This window comes from Oryx dammah, unplaced genomic scaffold (genome assembly GCF_014754425.2).
Source record: "Oryx dammah isolate SB20612 unplaced genomic scaffold, SCBI_Odam_1.1 HiC_scaffold_26, whole genome shotgun sequence".
Lineage (NCBI taxonomy): Eukaryota > Metazoa > Chordata > Mammalia > Artiodactyla > Bovidae > Oryx > Oryx dammah.
Genome location: NW_024070210.1, coordinates 12,786,348 through 12,808,942, shown reverse-complemented (window position 1 = coordinate 12,808,942; position 22,595 = coordinate 12,786,348). Strand labels below are relative to the sequence as shown.

The 22,595-nt window shown below is 42.4% G+C and overlaps 1 protein-coding gene across 1 annotated transcript in view; it reads left to right on the top strand.

Annotated features, from left to right (window-relative positions):
• LOC120853605 (neurexin-3-like) overlaps positions 1–22,595 on the top strand; it is a 43,384-nt gene that overhangs the window by 15,068 nt on the left and 5,721 nt on the right. The window contains exons 4-6 of the mRNA XM_040227571.1: positions 5,627–6,008; positions 6,922–7,112; positions 7,888–8,061. Of these exons, the coding sequence (XP_040083505.1) occupies positions 5,627–6,008; positions 6,922–7,112; positions 7,888–8,061 (747 nt within the window). The remainder of the gene's footprint in view (positions 1–5,626; positions 6,009–6,921; positions 7,113–7,887; positions 8,062–22,595) is intronic.

Genomic DNA, 22,595 nt, shown 5'->3' with positions numbered 1-22,595 from the left:
GTAATTAGTTTATAGCTACGGGACTGTGTTCTGTCTTTTATACATACTGGTACATTTCATCCTGATAACTTCATGCTGATTTCACAAGGAAACTGAGCCACAGGAAAGTTATGTAACCCAGGCAGTCAAGCCTCAGAGCTTACATGTTCATCCACTTGTGGAAATTTACAGGTTGAACTTGGCTAAAATTTTCAGTAGGTTTATGCTCTCAACAAACTCCTGTACTCTGAGGGCTGGTCTGTTAACTGCTCTCTGGCCAGCGGTGAACTATAGCAGTGAGTGCGTGAACAGGAGCCAGGGACGCATGCCTATCCTGGGAACGGTAAGGAATACATTCACCTCAGTTCAGTTCAGCCACTCAGTTGTGTCTGACTTCTTGCAACTCCATGGACCACAGCACGCCAGGCCTCCTTGCCCATTGCCAACTCCTGGAGCTTACCCAGACTCATGTCCATTGAGTTGGTGATGCCATCCAACCATCTCATCCACTGTCGTTCCCTTCTCCTGCCTTCAATTTTTCCCACTCTTTTCCAGTGAGTCAGTTCTTTGCATCAGGTGGCCAAAGTATTGGAGTTTCAGCTTCAGCATCAGTCCTTCCAATGAGTATTCAGGACTGATTTCCTTTAGGATGGACTGGTTGTATCTCCTTGCAGTCCAAGGGACTCTCAAGAGTCTTGTGTGTTAGATGGGTGATGTTACAATTTTCGGCTGCTGGAAAGGAGTGTGAACTCATCACAGCAACTTCTGTGTGGAAATTTCATCAGTTAAATTCCATCTACAACTTTTCTTGGACAATGATGTAAGGAATGAGTCAAGTGTTTTCACCAGAAACAGTGTATCCGTACAAGAGAAGATATGGGCTTTGAGATGCATGATACACCCCTGTGTTCAGTTCGGGGGGGTCTACCATTTACCACCTATATGACCTGTGATAAACTGCCCTCTGGAACACTAAGCACAGTGTCCTCACCTCTGAAGCAATAGAGCAATGCCTATCTACACCTTTTTTTGTGTGTGATTGTGGCATTTGATGGTGGTTACAGAGTTCCTGTCATATAGGGACTCTTCCGTAGTCTTGCTTTTTCCCTATTATTTTTCTCCCAAGTTAACTCCTCTTTCCTCTGAAATTTGAAAGCAGCTGCTGTGAAGTATGCATGTATTCTCACCTTAAGTGGAGGGAGTTTCAGTTTACAGACAGCATTCAAAAGAGATGAGTGAAAAGTTTCCCGGCTATTAATGTTGATTAGGTGATAGAAGGACTGAGGCTGAAACTCCAATACCTTGGCCACCTGATGCAAAGAACTGACTCGTTGGAAAAGACCCTGATGCTGAGAAAGATTGAAGGCAGGAGGAGAAGGGGATGACAGAGGGTGAGATGGTTGGATGGCATCACCGAGTCGATGGACATGAGTTTGAGTAAGCTCTGGGAGTTAGTGATGGACAGGGAAGCCTGGCATGCTGCAGTCCATGGGGTCGAAGACAGACACAACTGAGCGACTGAACTGAACTGATACAACAGATTTTTTATAAAGCATTTATTTGCTTAGTTTGGCCAAGTTTCAAACTTAATTTATATCCTCAACGCTTTTTCCAGGTGCAGCAGCATACACTCTTTTTTTTTTTTTTTTTAATATCCATCTGTGGCCAAGTGACATTTTTTAGCACATGGTAAAGCCAGTTCACTTTTTAAGAACTTTTTTTTTTATATTGGACTATAATTTATTAAAAATGTTGTGTTTCATGTGTATAACAAAGTGATTCAATTATGCATACACATGTATCTGTTATTTTTCAAATTCTTTTCCCAGTTAGGTTGTTGTCTAGAATTGACACAGTTCCCTGTGCTCTATACTAGGTTGTTGTTGGTTATTCATTTTAAATACAGCAGTACATTTTCTAATTTGGCCCCACGTCACCTTCTTCCCTCCTTTGTCTCTCCTAACCCCACCAACTTCTAGCTGAAGCTCTCTGAGTTATCCTAAACTTTAAATCTGTTTGCATCCCTGGGCTAAGCTCTCAAAGTTAGCCTTTTTCTTACTTACAGGGTTTCCCTGGTGGCTCAGATGGAGAAGAATATGCCTGCAATGTGGCGACTTGGGTTCAATCCCTGGGTCAGGAAGATCCCCCTGTTTAAAGGAATGGCTACTCACTGTAGTATTCCTGCCTGGAGAATTCCATGGACAGAGGAGCCTGCTGGGCTATAGTCCATGGCATCTGAGTCAGACACGACTGAGCGACAAACACTTTCTTACTTATGCAAACCTTCCTTTGATCTCTCAACACTGTCAGCTCAGTCAACACTGTATGATTTTCCTGCTTTATGAAATTCGTGGAGAGCAGAATTTCCTAACCCCTCAGTCCTAGAGGTTGATTCACCCATCAGTTCAGTTCAGTTCAGTTCAGTCGCTCAGCCGTGTCCAACCTTTTGCAACCCCATGAGCTGCGATTTATCCATACTTCTCTACAAACTCCCAGTTTACCTTGTCATTGTCTCTTCAGAGTCCTCTCGGAACTCCGGTCTTCACTAGGGATCATCCCTTTATCTCTTCTTAGTTCTCATCACTGATGTTTTTTGTTCTAAATTTTTACTCTAAGAATGAGCATGAGGACTAACATCATCATTGTTCACTTCCTGGGCCCTCATCGAGATTGGCTATGGTTTCCCCTCCCCATCATCGTCCAGCCCCAGCTCCCTGCCTCTATCCCTTGTATGAACAGCTGTGGCCACATTGACATTGGGTATTTATTTTATCACTTCATAGTTTTATATTATGTGAATTTAGACTATGCTAGTTGCATTTTCATGACCAGTCCAGTTTTCAATACCGAAGTATTTTATCCAGCAATTCCTTCTTCTAGTTATTCAGTTGTTAGCAGGTTTATGTTGCATTTTGATTGTTGTCCTGTTACAATTTTATATTTAAGTTAACCATCATCATCATTTCATTTTTGCTTATATGAAGAGAACAATTTGTCACTAGTTGTCAAAACACCACACAGGAGCTCATAAAATGTAAATTTGATTTTTGCGCTTATGAACAATTCTTTCAACTAGGTCTGAGAATGCTCCTAAAGAGATGAAATTAATATTGAGCATCCACGGGTGTGATCTGGTTGAAGATCTCAGATATTGAAGTTTAAGGACCCAAGAAAATATGATCCCCTCCCCTGCTTTTATTTTTGCCATCTGAGTTCTACAGCAATTGAGAAAAACAAATGCTGCTGCTGCTGCTGCTAAGTCACTTCAGTTGTGTCCAACTCTGTGCGATCCCATAGACAGCAGCCCACCAGGCTCCCCCGTCCCTGGGATTCTCCAGGCAAGAGTACCGGAGTGGAGGGCCATTGCCTTCTCCGAAGACTAATGCTAGTCTGCTGGAAATGAACTATCATTTTTATTAGTGATAGCACTGATGTTGAAATATGTGGTTTACATGTGCTGGATTTCAGAATTAGAATTGCCCTCTGGAACACTGATTCAGGACTGGAGTAGGAATCTCCACTGAAGCAAGTCTCCTCTAACAGCCACGCAGTGGATGAGTGAGTGACATGAACCGATGTTTTCCAAGGCAGCGTGTTCCCATAAAGCACATGCCAGGGGCTGAGCTATGGACATATGGTTTCTCTCTGCAGACTGTCCTTATATTTCAGATTTTGTCACTCTTTTTCCTCTGGAAAGATATAAAAGAGGAAATAGAGATACTAGTAGGTCTTGCTAGTGAAATTTCTTCAAAGTGGAAGGTCATAAAAGGAGAAAGAAGGAAGAGGGAATTCTCTTTCCCTTTCTTCTGCCTCTGGGGTATTACAACTTGGTTTGTTAAATTTTAATATGATTTACCTAAAAAAGTGTTGAGAGAGCCACCTTCTAGTTTGACCACATTAATGCTGTTTTCCTTGATTTTCTTACTAAAATGTGCTGTCTCTTTGTATTTATTTCAAGCCCTCCTTATTACCCTTGCCCCTGCCACTCACTATTTTTGGGTAAACCAGGTAATGAGAGGGCTAATAGATTATTTGTATCAGCTGGAGATTCTTTAGTTGCACGTGTAAGACACCCAACTCAAATATTTTAAGCATAAAGGGCAATCTATGGCCATATAGCTTTTAAAAGCCCAGGTTTGGTTGACTAGATCCAGGTCTTAAAAAGACATCACCGGGTCGAAACCATCTCTCGCCATTTCGTGGTATCGTCTGGGTCGGCTCTCTCACCAGGGAGGCCCTCTCCCCCCAGTTATCGTGGCCTCCAGCAGCCCTGGGTTTTCTTCTTTTCCCTTCAGCAAGCATTGTTTGCCAAGAATCTCTCTTTCCTAAGTGTTCCAGCAAAAACATGGGGATGAGTTGGGTTGCTGTTAATTCAGTGTTCTAAGTGTAGTCCCTAGACTGATCACAGAAGCAGCACCTTGAAACGTGTTAGGAAAGCAGATTCTCAGATATTGAAGTTTCAAACTGCAGAGTTTTGAATAATAAACTCTAAGGGTGGGCTCAGTGAACTGTGTGATTGAGATGCATGCTTTAGAAGACCAATTTGTTAGTTCATTGACCACACTCTATGTCTGCTGCTGCTGCTAAGTCGCTTCAGTCGTGTCCAACTCTTAGTGACGTCATGGACTGCAGCCTACCAGGCTCCTCCGCCCATGGGACTTTCCAGGCAAGAGTACTGGAGTGGGTCGCCATTGCCTTCTCCGACACTCTATGTCTAGGGGGATAGAATACCTTGAGTGGTTCAGACTGGGTAATTTGATTATTTCAGGAGCTGCAATGGGGTCACCGTCATCCAGCCCCAGTGTTTTAAGGGTGGAGTGGGGAAGGTGGCTTCCCAAAGGAAAATTAAATGTAATTATCAGAAAAAGCAACAGTTGCTAGTCAGATAAAATTAATATGTTCTACAATAGAAACTTTTTCCCAAGCACTGGGTGACGATTTATGATACCAAGAAATATTTGGTAATGAATGACTGCTGCTACTGCTAAGTCACTTTAGTCATGTCTGACTCTGTGCGACCCCATAGACGGCAGCCCACCAGGCTCCCCCATCCCTGGGATTCTCCAGGCAAGAACACTGGAGTGGGTTGCCATTTCCTTCTCCAATACATGCAAGTGAAAAGTGAAAGTGAAGTCGCTTAGCTGTATCCGACTCTTCGCGACCCCATGGACTGCAGCCTACCAGGCTCCTCTGTCCATGGGATTTTCCACGCAAGAGTACTGGAGTGGGGTGTCATTGCCTTCTCTAAATGAATGACTAAGGCTTGCTTATTTTATCTTTACAAGGGTTAGGGCAAATAACACCTCTTCTTACAGTATGTTTTTGTACTCCATTGTTTTCCGGAATGGAGCAAATGAGTAAATTCGTCCTTTAACTTGAGTTTTCCATGATCTCCTCTCTTCCTTTATAGATGGTACCTTCTGTGCGGCTGCAGAAGGACATGGAGTGCAGGGCATAAAACTCGGACTGGCCCAGTAATCAGCTCACCCGCTGCAGCCAAGTCAGATATCTGCTATACCGAATATTTTGTTTTCTGGAACTGAATGTTTGTATAGAAACAAATTAGACCTACACGCTATCGTAAGGATGCTATGACAAAACAGGGTCAGTTTTCCCGTTTGCATCTCATCTCGTGATTTTTCCACAGGTACGATGGTGGGAGACCACACCCGCTTGGAATTCCACAACATCGAAACCGGTATCATGACCGAGAAACGCTACATCTCCGTGGTCCCCTCCAGTTTCATTGGCCACTTGCAGAGCCTTATGTTCAACGGGCTGCTCTACATTGACTTGTGCAAAAATGGAGACATCGACTACTGCGAACTGAAGGCTCGCTTTGGACTGAGGAACATCATCGCCGACCCTGTCACCTTCAAGACCAAGAGCAGCTACCTGAGCCTGGCCACCCTCCAGGCCTACACCTCCATGCACCTCTTCTTTCAGTTCAAGACCACCTCTGCTGACGGCTTCATCCTCTTCAACAGCGGTGATGGCAACGACTTCATTGCCGTTGAGCTAGTCAAGGGGTAAGTGGACGATAGCGCCTAGGTATCTTAGCACCAGCTCTGCATAAACTATGGAGATGAAAAAGAGTGTCCATTCTACTTTCTATTCCTGATACATGCTCTCACCCCTATTGATTAAAAATGTCTGTGTAATGATTAAGGCAGGAAGGGAGAGAAATTCATGAGTTTATTGAAAGATCCTCTGCTAACTCAGTACTCCCAAGCTTTTTATTATGAAATGTAGTCCTTTAAACCAACGGGAGAAAAGGAATTAGTTTTGCAAAACAGGGATATAGTCTGTGGGGCAGTAAAATCTGTGCCACCAAATTCATGGGAAGAAGTGAAATATAGATATTTTCAGTACTACCGTTATCCCATATATGCAAATTTTAAAAAGCTGTTCTTGGTCCAAGATATTTTACTATTGAGTGTTGGGATATAGTTAAAAGCAAAAAAAAAAGAGACCAAAACCCAAAACACAGATCCATGAATGACTATGAATTTAAATGTCGCCCCCTAGTGTTTCGCAGTGTACCAGCTGCTGTGCTTTGCGACTCGGGATTTTTACTTGGTAGTGTTAAATAGATTCAATGAGCGTAGAACTGAAATGCAGTCTGACAGAATAGGATCTGACTATTCTTTAAGATCCCCTGGAGAAGGGCATGGAAGCCCACTCCAGTATTCTTGCCTGGAGAAGCCCATGGACAGAGGAGCCTGGCAGGCTACAGTCCTTAGGGTTGCAAAGAGTTGGGCACGACTGAAGTGCCTTAGCACACATTCTGTATTCTTAAATCAAGCTTTAGTTTTTCTTGCATGATGCCAGTCTCTCGGGGCGTTTGAAGCCCCCAGTGTCAGTTACGTACACGTTGCCATTAAACTGCATTAAACTGCTCCAGGCAATCTCAAGTCACTGGGTGCTTGTGATGTCTCCCAGGTACATACACTACGTGTTTGACCTCGGAAATGGCCCCAATGTGATCAAAGGCAATAGTGACCGCCCCCTGAATGACAACCAGTGGCACAACGTTGCCATCACCCGGGACAACAGTAACACCCACAGCCTGAAAGTGGACACCAAGGTGGTCACTCAAGTTATCAATGGTGCCAAAAATCTGGATTTGAAAGGTAAAGCTTGTAAAGACGTTTATCCTTCTTAGAGCTTTCCGTGGAAAGGCTGTTCCCAGCAGTAACCTGCACTTTAGGAGTGCCGTGCAGTTTTGATAGATCATGTATATTCTGTTTCAGCTACACTGAATTATACCAGAATGCAGTTTATTCGGTTTTTCCTTTGACCATGCCTTAGGAATGCTCTGTTTTCCCTGTAAACCTTGGGCGTGTGGAAACTGAGTGATGAATTACAAAACGTGGAGATGTCATAATGCAGAGGAAGGCATACAGGTTTTGGAATCTCAGCTAAATCATTTACTGCCTGTGTGACTTTGGTAAAATTTTTTAGCCTTTTTTCTGCTTCTATACACTTTAATTTTTCAAAATGAGGATAGTAATTGTTACTACATTTATGAGCTGTTAGGAGTTTTGATGAAATAATGTCTATAAAATTCTCAGCATATTATCCATAACAAGCACATAAAAAGGACTCAGTAAATGGTTGTTTTGTTGAAAATGTTGTTAATCTTTACTTCATCATAAAATGGAAACAATAGCTACCTCGTGGAATGGATATGGTGATTACTATTTGTAAGATGATGTGTATAAAATGAATGACACTTAAGAAATGTTAAGTTTCTTTTTTATACAGTGTGGAAACCCTGTCAATAATTTTGAGGATGCTGTTTCCGCCAGCTGTGTTACCGTTACCTGGGCAACGGCGAGTGGGCTTGGCTTCCGTTGACACGGCTCCCTTTACCCATTTGCTTTTCGTACCCGTTTTCCTTTCCAGGTGACCTCTACATGGCAGGTCTGGCCCAAGGCATGTACAGCAACCTCCCTAAGCTCGTGGCCTCCCGCGATGGCTTCCAGGGCTGCCTAGCATCAGTGGACTTGAACGGGCGCCTGCCAGACCTCATCAACGATGCCCTCCACCGCAGTGGGCAGATCGAACGTGGCTGTGAAGGTACCACCTGTCTTTTTAAGCTGCAGCCCTGTTGCAAGCCTCTTTGCTGCCTCTGCCAGTGCTCCTTCATCAGTTTACCTTCCATCCCCTTCCCCATCTGACCCTGCGTCACCATCGGTGTCCTCTTGTCTCTGGCTGAGTATGTCAAGACATGTGCCACAGGCTCCGGGAATGCATGTTGGCACATGTCCGCTCAGGGTCACCTTGCCATAGAGGACCTTTCCTGGCACTGACATCAGGCTTCTCCTGACTCGTGTCTTTGCTTCCTGCATGGCTGAAAAGGTATCAGGGACTTTTACTTGATATCTTAGTACATGAGGAGTCACAAACCGGGGACTTCTGTATGGGTGTCACCGTGAATAAAATGTATGTTGCTAACAGTGGCTGCAATATTTAATGCAGACTGAGCGGGAGGTAGGAAAATGGTATCAGAATGACTTGATGGGGGGAGGGAAGGAACAGTTATTGAGTACTTACTAGAGGTCAGGCATCCTTAGGCAGTTTCTCAGTGTGGTGGAGTGGAGCAGCATGGGCTTTGATGTTGTAAAGATCTGGATTTAGGTCCAGGTAGTAGTTCCTGCGGAGAAGGCAATGGTACCCCACTCTAGTACTCTTGCCTGGAAAATCCCACGGATGGAGGAGCCTGGTGGGCTGCAGTCCATGGGGCCACGAATAGTCAGACACGATTGAGCGACTTCCCTTTCACTTTTCACTTTCATGCATTGGAGAAGGAAATGGCAACCCACTCCAGTGTTCTTGCCTGGAGAATCCCAGGGACGGGGGAGCCTGGTGGGCTGCCGTCTACGGGGTCGCACAGAGTTGGACATGACTGAAGCGACTTAGCAGCAGCAGCAGCAGCAGCAGCAGCAGTATTTCCTGTCAGCTGTGTGACTTGTGGCACGTTAATTAACCTTTCCAAATATGTCTCCTCATCTGTAGAATGGGACAATAAAACGTGTCTTGGAAGGTAATACATATCAGTCAGAGTTAAATGTAGAATGCCAAGGTACATACATAGTAGGTACTCAATAAGAGGTAGGATTATTATTTACAAATTTTATCTCATCTGAGACATTTAATAGCATTGCATGCCCACCCATGCAGCACAACAAACCATGCTCAGCCTATTTCTGTAGATAATACACTGTCTCTTGAGATATTAACTGAATTTTATAGGTCTTTTGAGTCCAATCAGTTCTTTGCAATAAAATCCATCTCATTTTAACCAGCAGGGGATAGCAGACATTCTCAGTCTTCCCCAGCCTCCTTGCATTGGTTGAAAAGGTGACTCAAATCTAACTTGAGAGTCCAAGAGGATGATCTGACCAGTCACCAGGGCCCGTGTTTTCTTTTGTCTGGTTGAGCGACATGGTCTTTTGTGCCATATATTGTGTTTTCTTGTATCCCTCATTAATTACCACATCAAACCTGTTCATTCATCTCCTAACTGTTCAGCTTCATTTATCACTCCTGTTTTTCATCACCTTCAATCCTTCACTTGCCATCTAAAAGCACCCTTTAATAAAAAGCTTCTGATCAACTTCCCAGACTGATTTGTAGTATGGAAATCTTTTCCCTTCACCTAAGAGTCAGTTTCTTATTACCATTTTGCCCTAGTAACAAGACTTATTGTCCCTATAACCCTTCCAGTTTTCTTTTAGCCAGAAATATTTCTTAAATTCTGTTGGCCAAATACAGTGTGTGTGCATGGGCAGACATGAAGTTGGGTATCACCAACCATTTAAAGTAGCCACTTTGCTTTCTTCTCCTGAAAATGCACAAATTCACTCAGGAGTTTTTGTCATATTGGCCTGCTCTTAGTTCCTTTGGGTATTAAGGGAAATCCTGAAATAGATGCCCTATTTGGGAATTGAGTATCTTAGTTTAGGAGACTTTGGAATGACAGGCATTCCAGTTTTTCTGGAATGATTAATCATATCATGTCAAATCATAATATAAAAGCACATGTTCAGAAGCACAAGACACCCTTCAAATGTTAAATATGTTTATCATGCCATCAATTCTGCAGATTTAGATGTTAACAGAAATCATCCATTTAACTCCATAGCAACATTGCCTGATAGAAATATAATGTGAGTCACATATGTAATTTTAAATTTCCTGGTAGCTACTTTTAGAAGAGATTAAAAGTAACAGGTAAAGTTTAATTTTACAGTTTAACTTATCCCAGAATATCCAAAATATTATCTTTTCAACATATAATCAATTTAACATTTTTAGTAAGACATTTTAAGTTTCATATTGAACCTTCAAAATCAGATGTATGTTTTGTATTTGCAGCACACGCAGTGCAGACCACATACCTTTAAGGTACTCAGTAGCCATTCGCATCTATCACTACTGTATTGGAGGCATGGTTCTATAGAGTATAAAAGTTGGGGTATGAGGAGGTAAAGTTGTAGCATTGGATTCAAAGAAAGTCTAAACCAACCTTTATAAAAGTGGATAAAAATATATAGTGCAAAGGTGGAATAGACCCCACGTCAGAGAGCTTTAGGGGAAGTCGTGGGAACATTAGGGAAAAGAAATTGCCCATCTGGTTGGAGAAAATGCTCCTGTCCCTACCTCCAGCTCTAGGTACAGTTTGCATCTTGACTAATCACAAGCATGATGACGGGTTCTGACCTTCCTCTGAGTATGGGTGATTGTTCGAAGCTGAACAATGTGGCTTGATGGCTCTATCACCCGCATCGATGGCAAGTCCTATGGGCCTAATGACACTGCACTCTATTGCCATGGAGATAATTATGATGGTTACCCATGGTGCATTATCAGTGCCCCGCTGGGTGGCGGGAAGTGGAGGATGAGTGCTCAGGGAAGAAAGCCCTTGTTTGTTGTACAGATGACTGAGATAATTAGTGTAAGGGGCCAGGAAAAATGGCCAAAAAGTGGGTCAAGGCATAAATTACTGTCATCGGAAGTTTGCACTACTGTGAATAAGACCTTGTAAGAGATCCCAGGAGCTTTTTAAAACACTGTGGAAGATGATGGGGAGTGAAATGAGGGGCACAAAACCTTGGAAAGGCTCCAAAAAAAGAACCATCCTCACCCTGAATCTCTGTACATAGTACAGGACCTTCAAGAAGGCCCTTTGACAACTAGGCAGAGTCATAGGAAACAGAACACATTTCCTGATGTATCATTTCTATGCCTAGAATAGGAAACAGGTAGGGGATGAGGATTCATCACTAAAGAACTAAAACCTGAATCTCGCCAAGATGGTGGATGTGTTTTATTCTTACATAGCTGGGATATACAGGCTACAATATATTGTGTGTTCTTATCAAAGTCATTCGTCATGACCCTTCAAGATCCCTGAGTAGTAATTGTATTACTTTCCCTATCATATCTAACGCAAGAGTCCAAAATTAAAGATTCGTCAATCCACTACTCTTTGGCTCTCAATTGTTTATAATAGAGAAAAACAAATCCTGAGTTAGATTTTTATTTTATGTTTTTAATATATGCACAGTGCATAATTTAAAAGTTGAGCATGATTTCTGGACAGCTTAGCCAACGTCTCATTGTGACCTGCAGCCTCTCAGTTTGAGCTAGGGATTTTTTAATACTGTCTGATTCAATACTTGGCTGGTAAATATCTCTATCTTGAGGCCAGCTTTGCTGCAGAAACCAAGGCATGTGTTGGCTAGAAATTCGATTGCACACTTGCAGATGGTAAACATCTGAGAGAAACGCATGTGCTTCATTTGGAGACTGGCATAAATAAATAAAAAGGGCATTGGATTGGGTGCCGTTTTGCCCACTGCCATTTGGGTTTGGCTCCATTTTTTATAAATTAAGCCAGTTGACATGGTGGGTGTCCCCAGATCACCTTCCTAGCAGTGCCCAGTTCTGGTGCCAGTTTCCTTGGTGGCATTTTCAGGAGGTTACAAGGGGCGCTCCCCAGCAACTCTTCCACGCTCAACTCCTCCATGTGCAGAATTATTTGTGTGGGCTCCGTTTGGTTGTGCACACGTGTCTTTCAGCCTGGCCACGTCCTACACCTCTTTCTTGATGTTAATCCTGACCGATGGGCAGTCGTTTCCCTGGGCCATCTGCCTTGGGGTTGCCGTGTGGTTGTGGGAAGGCTCCTGTGCCGCTGCTTACTCTCTGTCCCGTCCGGCGTTTCCCCCGCCCCTGCTCTGCTGCCCTGGCTCTGATGACCAAGGCCTGCTCCACCCCTGGTCTGTGCCTTCCCTGTCTGTGCTGTCTCTGGAGAAACCTGTGGTGCATCTCAAGTGTCTGTCCGAGTGATGTTGGTTATGCCGATTGTGTGTTCATTTCTGTAATGTGACCCCTCGTTTACTCCACCTCTTACTAACCTCTGGTTATTGTTTTCGCCTCTTCTGTTCTTTCGCTAACAAAGTTGCGTTGACCAAAGCTGACCTGCAAGGTAGAGAAGGTTCTTGTTCCCATTACCGCTTTGGACTGAAAGAAGTTCTGTGTCACCCTTGGGATCTTTTCTCTAGAGGCCTTCAAGCTGTCCCACCTCTTGGACAGCGGTGGTCGTGGGGAGGGGGCTGAACCCTGTGTTCTTTACAGACAGTGGCAGAGAGCCTGGATCGCTGCATGAAAAAGAACTGCATGGGCGAGGAGTCTTGGGGATGGAAATATGCTTCCATTTGGGGGCGATGAAAGAGGTTTGACAGCACCCTATGTGGTGATGACCCACAGACGTATTAATCCATTTCTGGAAGTGTCTCTCCAAGCAGTTGTCATGGAACGGGTAGGCTCCTTTTAATTTACTCATTCCAGACAGAAGACTGGACTTGGAAGAAAAGAAGCCTGCTTGTGTTCTTAATTTATTTTTTTCTGGGTCAGGAAGGTCATTTCTCAGAGCAGGACATTTGAGTGTTTGGAACTTATGAAAGAGAATGCCTTTTTCTCTTAACTCATTTTAAAGACATCTTTTAGGCATTTGGGAGATATTAATGTCATTAAAATATTCTAGAGATTTATGTCCCCTATTGGGGATTTTGATGGAGCACTTTAATTTCCTGTTTTGTGATTCCACAGGAAAAAATTAGTCTTGGGGAGGAAGAGGTCTATCGATGTATCGTAAATGCCTGCATGTTAGATATCAGTGAATATCTACTGCAGAAACTGCTTCTCCTACCATTCAAAGAGGCACCTTTCAAAGTCTGTAATGGTTCATCTGTCCTGTCGTGTCAGAACTTTGATGCAAAACAGCCAGACGAGACCCAGCATTTTAGGCGTCTTTCAGCTGAGAGTTAAGAGGGGTGGGGGAATTGAGCCTGGGGATGGCTTCTGTCAATGCACAATCAGCACCAATTGTTAGAATTAGGTAGCCGGAGGTAGCTTTAAAATAATACCTTTGGAGCTTCCCTGGTGGTCTAGTGGTTAAGAATTCATCTGCCAGTGCAGGAGACATGGGTTCGAGCCCTGGCCCAGGAAGATCCCACATGCTGTGGAGCAACCAAGACTATGTACCACAGCTACTGAGCCAGTGCTCTAGAGCCTCTGAGCGCCAATTACTGAGCCCAAAGGGCAGAACTGCTGAAGGCTGTGCCCTATAACCTGTGCTCCACAAAAATTAAAGCTAAGTCGATACGAAGCCCATGCGCCACAGTAGCTTGCCATAACTAGAGAAAGCCTACGCACAGCAGCAAAGACCCAGTGCAGGGAAAAAAAAAGAAATTACTTTTCACCTAAAAGATCATTTTCTTTGCAATGAGTTGTTAAATGTCATGTCAGTAACCAGCACAAGTCTCTCTCTCTTGGGTGGATGTCAACTAGCAGAAGTCTCTCTTAGCCAATTTACTCTCACTCTTTCTTCCTCATCTCAGCTTAGCAGATTCAGCAATATGCTAATATGTCATAAAATTGACGAAAAGAGCATGCACTGGGTTCGTACTTTGAAGTCCTAGGTAGCTGTACAACAGCTTTCCATTTCATATATGAATGGCCCTTTCAGTAATGCGAAAGGCTGTTGTTTTTATACATTCTATTCAGTTTTCTAACTAGGTCTACTCCATGTTACTCTGTAAATGAACGGGAGATAACAGAGGGCAGGATTTGATCTAGAAAAGAGACAATTCAAGGTTGTCAGAGCTTCTTGTAACCAGATACTTTTAGATAAAACTAGACAACTGCAGCTACCCCTAGACTTTATGGTTTTTCATGGTAAGAACTATATGGATTTTCTGGGATAAATTCCCATAAATTTACATGGGGACTTCATATGTAGCAAAATGATCTGAAAGTTCCCATTCAAAGGAGAAATGGTTTATAGGAATCATAGTTCATGTCTATGTGGTACAGTAAATTGTTGACCGAAGTGTAGATATGTATATGGGGATATAATAGAGTGTCCTAATTTGCTCATCTGTAGAAGCAGTTTAGTCATCAGTATGGTTTTTATGTTACTACTCCATTGACCAGATTCTCTTCCATTCTTGTGATGACTCACCAGTCTCTTTGTGCAGGAGACTGTTATTTGTAATTATTTTGAGTCATCTTACTCTTTCTGAATATTATGGCAAAAGACCTTTTAGGATGCAATTGCCTGTCCTTTCTGTTTTCCTGACACTGAGGTATGGGCCATTATTCATACTCGCCTTTTCAGCTATAGCCTGTGGACACAGATGATACTAACTACCCTAATTGTGAAGGACAGTAAAACCATTTGACAAGGAAAGGAGGCTAAAAATGAGTCTAAAAAGTAAAGGCAAATCATATTCAGATGGAAATACAATGGTGGATCTAGGAAGTGGCATGAGTCTGGACAAGTCAGCAGCTTGAATCCTCTTGTCCTTGTGTTATTGGGGTGTTTTTTACAATACGTGTTTATTTGTTTGTTTATTCATTCATGTCATTCATTCTTCTCCAGTGACAACAAATAGACCTGTAGGAGATCAGCCAATGGCTACACTGCAGAGTGAAAACCCCTACACTAGAGTGAGCATGGAGCTGGCTGCGTGGTCTGGGAGAAGGGCTGCTATGCTGCCTGGGGTCATGGTGGGTGTTCAGGAGAGATTTTCTAGGCAGACTTGGAACTGAGTCTGAAGGATATGTTTTCGGTGGATGAGAGGTGGAAGCTCAAAGAGCTTGGCCAGTTTGAGCACCTCTCAGAAGCTCCATTTGGTTGAAATAATGGGCATGTGGGGATGTGGCTGTGGATGAAGTGGGCCCAGTAGGATGGAGACAGTTGACGTCAGGCCTTTTGTGTAAGTCATTGGTCTTTACTCTGCGGGTGCTTTAAGGAGGACAGAGACTCGGGTCAGATTTTCATCTTTTCAAGTTCACTCTGACACCCAGGTGCAAGATGGATAAGGAGGACAGGAAGTAGAAGCAGAGAGTGGTTCAGAGGAAAGTAGCATCTTCCAAGACAGAGGGAAGAGCTGTCAAATGATACTTGGTACTCATGTGGGCTAAGAAGACAAGTATGTGTCTTTCTGGGATGAAACCTTTGATGAATGAGGAAGAAAATGAACTTTCTCTCCTGTGTATTTCCTTTCCATCCCCACAGTGTCGCTGTGTTTCACAGCAGATGCATTTGCACATCGTGACCAAAAGTGTCCAGGAAGAACTTGATTGATGGCCCTGGTTCAGGTCAGACTTTGCACCCCTCCAGTTTAAGAGTTCCCTTGAGACCCCTGGGAGGTGCTGCCTCACAGAGAATTACAGTCCCTTGAACTTCAAGGTCCTTTGAATAGAATAACAATGTCTATGGACTTTGCAGGAGTAATTTTCTGATTCCTTTTTATTTGTTAGAGGGGTGTTCCTAGAGTGGAAAAGATTCCTAAAAGCTTATCCATAGAAAGAAGCTGCTCAACTATAAAAGCAGTATTAAGTTTGGTCTGTTGGGAGTGAGGCTGATGAGTCATAATCACCAGAAATAAAGGAATAGCTCTTTATTGGGTTAGATGATTAATCAGAATATCCTCTCTCCACTTTCCATCACATTGTCCTCTTAGCAACTCCTGTTTCTGGAGATGAATAGCTTCTTTTATGGAATGTAAATTATCCCTCTGCTCAGATGATGGACAGGTGGGTAGGAGGGGCCAAGGATTGATCAGATTTGGTTCCAAGTGCTGCTTGTCTTGAGTCAGTCAATAAATGGTTTTGGTTTGGAGACCTTGAAAACCTCAACATTCCTTTGGGTCATTCTGTAAGAGCTGACATCAGCCAAATACTTCTGGTGGGTAATCCTCCAGCTTTCCTTACTGCGAGGAATATAGTTCTTCACTTCATTTTCTTCAAAGCTACGAGCTGTATTACTTTCTCTATTGTATTTTATGTGATTCAATGTTTGACCTAATAGAAATCAGGTCCTCAAAAATGGTTTGCATTATGGACAGTAATAAGAGAGATAGGAATTAAACGGAACTTCCCACAATGGTTCCGGTCTCTTGTCTCTCAACATTGCATGACAGAGGTTTTTCACAAAAGAACTGTAACTATGACTTGCTACATCAGTGTGTCTCATTTCTGCACTCCTGATTGATCTACCCAACTAAAATGGGTAGAGAGAACTTGATTTTCTTTTTCAATCGAATTGATAATACCCTTTGTTGAGGGTCCCCTTTGTGCAGGCATGTGCTAAGGACTTTCTATACTGTGTCTCTACAATGATAATGACCTTGCATAGTAGATGTTTTTATCCCCAGGTCAAGGATGACTTTATAGGCTTTGCATATGTTGTCTAATTCAATCCTTACACCATGTACAGAATCCTTACACCTTACAGAAATGTTACAGATTGGGTTTTCTTATTTTTTTTTTCTTATAGTCCTAGTCATTAAATATTTAACACCTTAAACCATAGAAACAATTTCTATCTCCTTTATACAAATGGGGAAACTGGAGCTCAGAGAATTTAGGTAGCTGGCTTAATTTCACATTGCTAGTAAGTCATAAAGCTGGATTTTGAAGCTTATGGCCTTTCCCATACTATGATATGGGGTGTGAATCCAGATTTCCATATTTCCAAAGCAGAAACAGGACAGAGATGACAGAGAGTATCCAAGAGGGTCGTGCAGCTGAATTTATAGTAGATGGTATTCATGGCAATACTAGGTCACTAAGTTCCGGATGATACTGGTACAGTGTTCATTAAAGCAATTTAAACTAGTCTTCTCTGTCATTGAGCCGACGTTTGAAATCCCTTCTCTCTCTCTCTCTTTTAAAAACTACCCTCTATTACCCCAACAAGTTGCTCCATCAATGCTGAGAAAAGAAGGAAAGGCAGAAAAATGAGGCCCCAGTTTGTATTTTTTTGAGGCAACATTGACTTTTGAGGACCTGTTCATGGTTATTAAAAAAGGGGTGATCTGATCTGATCATTTGACCTTTATTACCCAGACACCCTCTGAAAATAGGGTGGGTTGAGCAAGCATTCTTGGTTTTATGACAATACCATTCTCTCACCTTTACACACACCCCATTCCTGTGACCTCTCCGTTGTCTGGAAACGTCCTGTGGGTAAATCGCTTTTCTCACCAAGTATAACTATTCTGTGTTGTTTATTGGCCATCGAGGGAAGTACTGTGCTGGAACTGACATCAGCACAGGAATTTTCAGGAATTTCCCCAGCTGATCCATATCATGTAAGACGTATTATGAATAGCTTGAGATTGGCTATAGAGAAAGTATTTTATGCTATTAAAAATCAGCTTACAGAAATGTTACAGATTGGGTTTTCTTTTTCTTATAGTTCTAGTCATTGAATATTTAACAGTGCAGGGAACCAAAGGCTGTTGGAAATAAAGAACTCATGAGGGCATCTTGGTTTCAACCAATTTCTGTATCCATCTTGGCTTATTTATACTCAGTGTGTGATGAGAGGGCTGAAGTTATTGAGGAGAATAAGGGTGCCACTGAAACTGTCCCAGTGTCCCCCCCAAATGCTGGATTTTATCCTTAGTGTTTTTCACTCATTGTCCTAACCAATGGACTGTTTTGAACCCTTGATCGAAGAGAAGGAGCCAGAGCACCTGAGCATGCTTTATGGGACCTTTCTGATCATAAGCTAAGGCATAGGTCCAGCCTTCAAGACAAAAATGTAAGATCTTGTGAATACAGTTACTGTTAGGTCTTTCTGCAATGAAATTTTATAATAACATTTAGGACCCTCTTCTCTGGTTTTGCTTAATCTTCTGTGAAATGGGAACCAGAGTGTTCACTCTCAGCTGTTTCTTTATGAAGAGGGATGCTTGACACATTTAAGGATCATAGCTTTCTTACTTTAAAATTAAATAGAAATGAGCTGGGTTGCTGCCAATTAAAAGGGATGAATGGTATGTTGTCTGTAAATGACTCTCTTTGGGAAAGCCAAGAGGACCCAACACTGTAAACACAGAAGTACTTTGAGAGCTACAGAAGCATCCTTGCTGCAGGGACCTAGACAGACATGCAGCTCAGTAAGGATAACCTTATCCCTGACGTCATGATGGAGGCTTCTGACAAAATGTGGTCCACTGGAAAAGGGAATGGCAAACCATTTCAGTACTCTTGCCTTGAGAACCCCATGAACAGTATCAGACGGCAAAAAGATAGGACACTGAAAGATGAACTCTCCAGATTGTGAGGTACCCAATATGCTACTGGAGGAGAGTAGAGAAATAGCTTCAGAAGAATGAAGAGGCTGTGCCAAAGCAAAAACAATGCCCAGTGGTGGATGTGACTGGTGATGCAAGTAAAGTCTGGTGCTGTAAAAACCAATATTGCATAGGAATCTGGAATGTTAGGTCCAAGAATCAGAGTAAATTGGAAGTGGTCAAACAGGAGATGGTAAGAGTGAACATTGACATTTTAGGAATCAGTGAACTAAAATGGACCAGAATGGGTGAATTTAATTCAGATGACCATATCTACTACTGTGGGCAAGAATCCCTTAGAAGAAATGGAGTAGCCCTCATAGTCAACAAAAGAGTCTGAAATGCAGTACTTGAGTACAATCTCAAAATGACAGAATGATCTCTGTTTATTTCCAAGGCAAAACATTCAATATCACAGTAATCCAATCTGTGCCTCAACCACTAATGCCAAAGAAAAGGAAGTTGAATGGCTCTATGATGACCTATAAGACCTAGAGCTAATACAAAAAAGGATGTCCTTTTTATCACAGGGGACTGGAATGCAAAAGTAGGAAGTCAAGAGATACCTGGAGTAACAGGCAAATTTGGCTTTGGAGTACAAAATAAAGCAGGACAAAGACTACCAGAGTTTTGCCAAGAGAACACACTGGTCATAAAAATTACCCTCTTCCAACAACACAAGAGATGACTCTACACATAGACAGCACCAGATGGTCAATACCGAAATGAGATTGATTATATTCTTTGCAGCCGAAGATGGATAAGCTCTATACAGATAGCAAGAACAAGACCAGGAGTTGACCTGGCTCAGATCATGAACTCCTTATTGCCAAATTCTGACTTAAATTGAAGAAAGTAGGGAAAAACACTAGGGAAAACCATTAGGTCAGGTATGATCTAAATCAAATCCCTAGATTATACAGTGGAAGTGACAAATAGATTCAAGGGACTAGAGCTGATAGACAGAGTGCCTGATGAACTATGAATGGAAGTTCATTATTGCCCAGAAGGTGGTGATCAAAACCATCCCCAAGAAAAAAGAAATGCAAAAAGGCAAATTGGTTGTCTGATAGGGCCTTACGAAAAGCTGAGAAAAGAAGAGAAGTGAAAGGCAAAGGAGAAAAGGAAAGATATACCTATCTGAATGCAGAGTTCCAAAGAATAGCAAGGAGAGATAAGAAAGCCTAAGTGATCCATGCAAAGAAATAGAGGAAACAATAGAATGGGAAAGACTAGAGATCTCCCCAAGAAAATTAGAGATACCAAGGGAACATTTCATGCAAAGATGAGCTCAATAAAGGACAGAAATGATATGGACCTAACAGAAGCAGAAGATATTGAGAGGTGACAATGATTCACAGAACTATACCAAAAAATCTTAATGGCCCAGATAACCATGATGGTGTGATCACTCACCTAGAGCCAGACATCCTGGAATGCAAAGTCAAGTGGGCCTTATGAAGCATCACTATGAACAAAGCTAGTGGAGGTAATGGAATTCCAGTTGAGCTATTTGAAATCCTGAAAGATGATGCTGTGAAAGTGCTGCACTCAATATGCCAGCAAATTTGGAAAACTCAGGAGTGGTCACAGGACCAGAAAAGTTTAGTTTTCATCCCAATCCCAAAGAAAGGCAATGCCAAAGAATGTTCAAACTACCACACAATTGCACTTATTTCACATGCTAGCAAAGTAATGTTCAAAATTCTCCAAACTAGGCTGTTGAAACAGTACGTGAGTCAAAAAATTCTAGATGTTCAAGCTGGATTTAGAAAAGACAGAGGAACCAGAGATCAAACGGCCAATGTCCTCATAGAAAAAGGAAGAGAATGCCAGAAAAACATCTACTTCTGCTTCATTGACTACAGTAAAGTCTGTGTGTGGATCACAACAAATTGTGGAAAATTCTTAAGGAGATTGGAATACCAGACCACCTTACCTGCCTCCTGAGAAATCTGTATACAGATCAAGAAGCAACAATTAGAACCAGCTGTGGAACAACTGACCGGTTCCAGAGGGCAAAGGAGTATGTCAAAGCTGCATATTGTCATCTTGCTTATTTAACTTATATGCAGAGTATACCATGCGAAATGCCAGGCTGGATGAAGCACGATCTGGAATGAAGATTGCCGGGTGAAATATCAATAACCTCAGATATGCAGATGACACCACTCATATGGCAGAAAGTGAAGAGGAACTACAGAGCCTCTTGATTAAAGTGGAAGAGGAGAGTGAAAAAGTTAGCTTAAAACTCAACATTCGAAAAACAAAGATTATGTCATCTGGTCCCATCACTTTGTGGCAAATAGATTGGGAAACAGTGGAAACAGTGACAGACTTTATTTTCTTGGACTCGAAAATCACTGCAGACAGTGACTGCAGCCATGAAATGAAAAGACATTTGCTCCTTGGAAGAAAAGCTGTGACTAATCTAGACAGCATATTAAAAAGCAGAGACATTACTTTGCCGACTAAGGTCTGTCTAATTAAAGCTATGATTTTTCCAGGAATCATGTATGGATGTGAGAGTTGGACCATAGAGACAGCTGAGTGCCAATGAATTGATGCTTTTGAACTGTGGTGTTGGAGAAGACTCTTAGTCCCTTGGACTCTAAGAAGATCAAACCAGTCCATCCTAAAGGGGATCAGTCCTGAATATTCATTGGAAGGACTGATGCTGAAGCTGAAGCTCCAATATTTTGGCCATCTGATGCGAAGAACTGACTCATTTGAAAAGACCCTATTGCTTGGAAAGATTGAAGGCAGGAGGAGAAGGGGAAGACAGAGGATGAGATGGTTGAATGGCTTCACCGACTTGGTGGATATGAGTTTGAGCAAGCTTCGGAACTTGGTGATGGACAGGAAAGCCATGGCTTGCTGCAGTCCACGGTGTTGCAAAGAGTTGGACGTGACTTTTGGACTGAACTGAACTGAATGTCAAGAATACTTCTCATGAAGCCTTGACACTTGGTTCTTTTGTTTAGCAGTAGAGGCTGTAGATTGTTCAGGAAGCTGGTAAGAGTCTTTCATACATACGCATACACACATATGCACAAGTATGCAATTGGTTGGAACAAGATGCCCTCATGAATTCTGTATCTCCAGTGGCCTTTGATTCCCGGCGTTGTTAAATCTTCGTGTCTTCATCTTCCTTTTCTTTGTTCTTTCTTTTTGTTTTTCTTCCCACTCAATTACTGCTTGGTCAGCCTTCCTCTGTGAAGCAATGTAAATTAAAAACTGTAAAATGGAAAGGTTTATGAACTTACAGAAGTAGGAAATAAAACGCAAGGTGGATGATATCATTGTAGGCAGCCCATGGCAGCTCGCTGTGGTTTCTTCCCACGGCAGCTGTGCTTTATATGGGCCAGCAAATCCTTTGATTGGCACAGTGTTTTACTCTTGTGATGCTTCACATTGAGGTTGTAATCGCACTATGCAGGCACCTTAAGCTGTGTGATTAAAGATGATGAATCTTGTTAAACCAACTGCTCCAGGTGCCCACTAGTGGGCTACCAGCCTTAGCCCTTGAGAATAAATGGATATTGGGAATCAGACCAGTTGTATCATCACCAAGCCCACCTTTCCATTATGGCCAGGACCAGCTAGTACTGGTCATTTACCCATTTTAAATTGGAATGTTTGAGGCATAGATTTGGTTAAGTCCTCCTTGGCAATAACAGAAATTCACTCCGATACAAGTGTCCTGTGCTTCCAACAGTACTTCTGTCTCAAGGACCTGCAAGTAATAAAAGGCAGTCTGTCAACTTTTGATTTTCTGGACCGTGAAGAGGCAGTTTGCATTTACAGCAGAGGTAAATTTTAGCAATAACAGGCATGAAATGACTGTCTGGGACAGTTCTTAAAAAGAAAATCCCAGATTCAAGCAGCATGTTGAAAAATTTGCGGCAGCCATCAGAGTTATCACCTGAAAAAAATAAAGAACAAAGACATAAT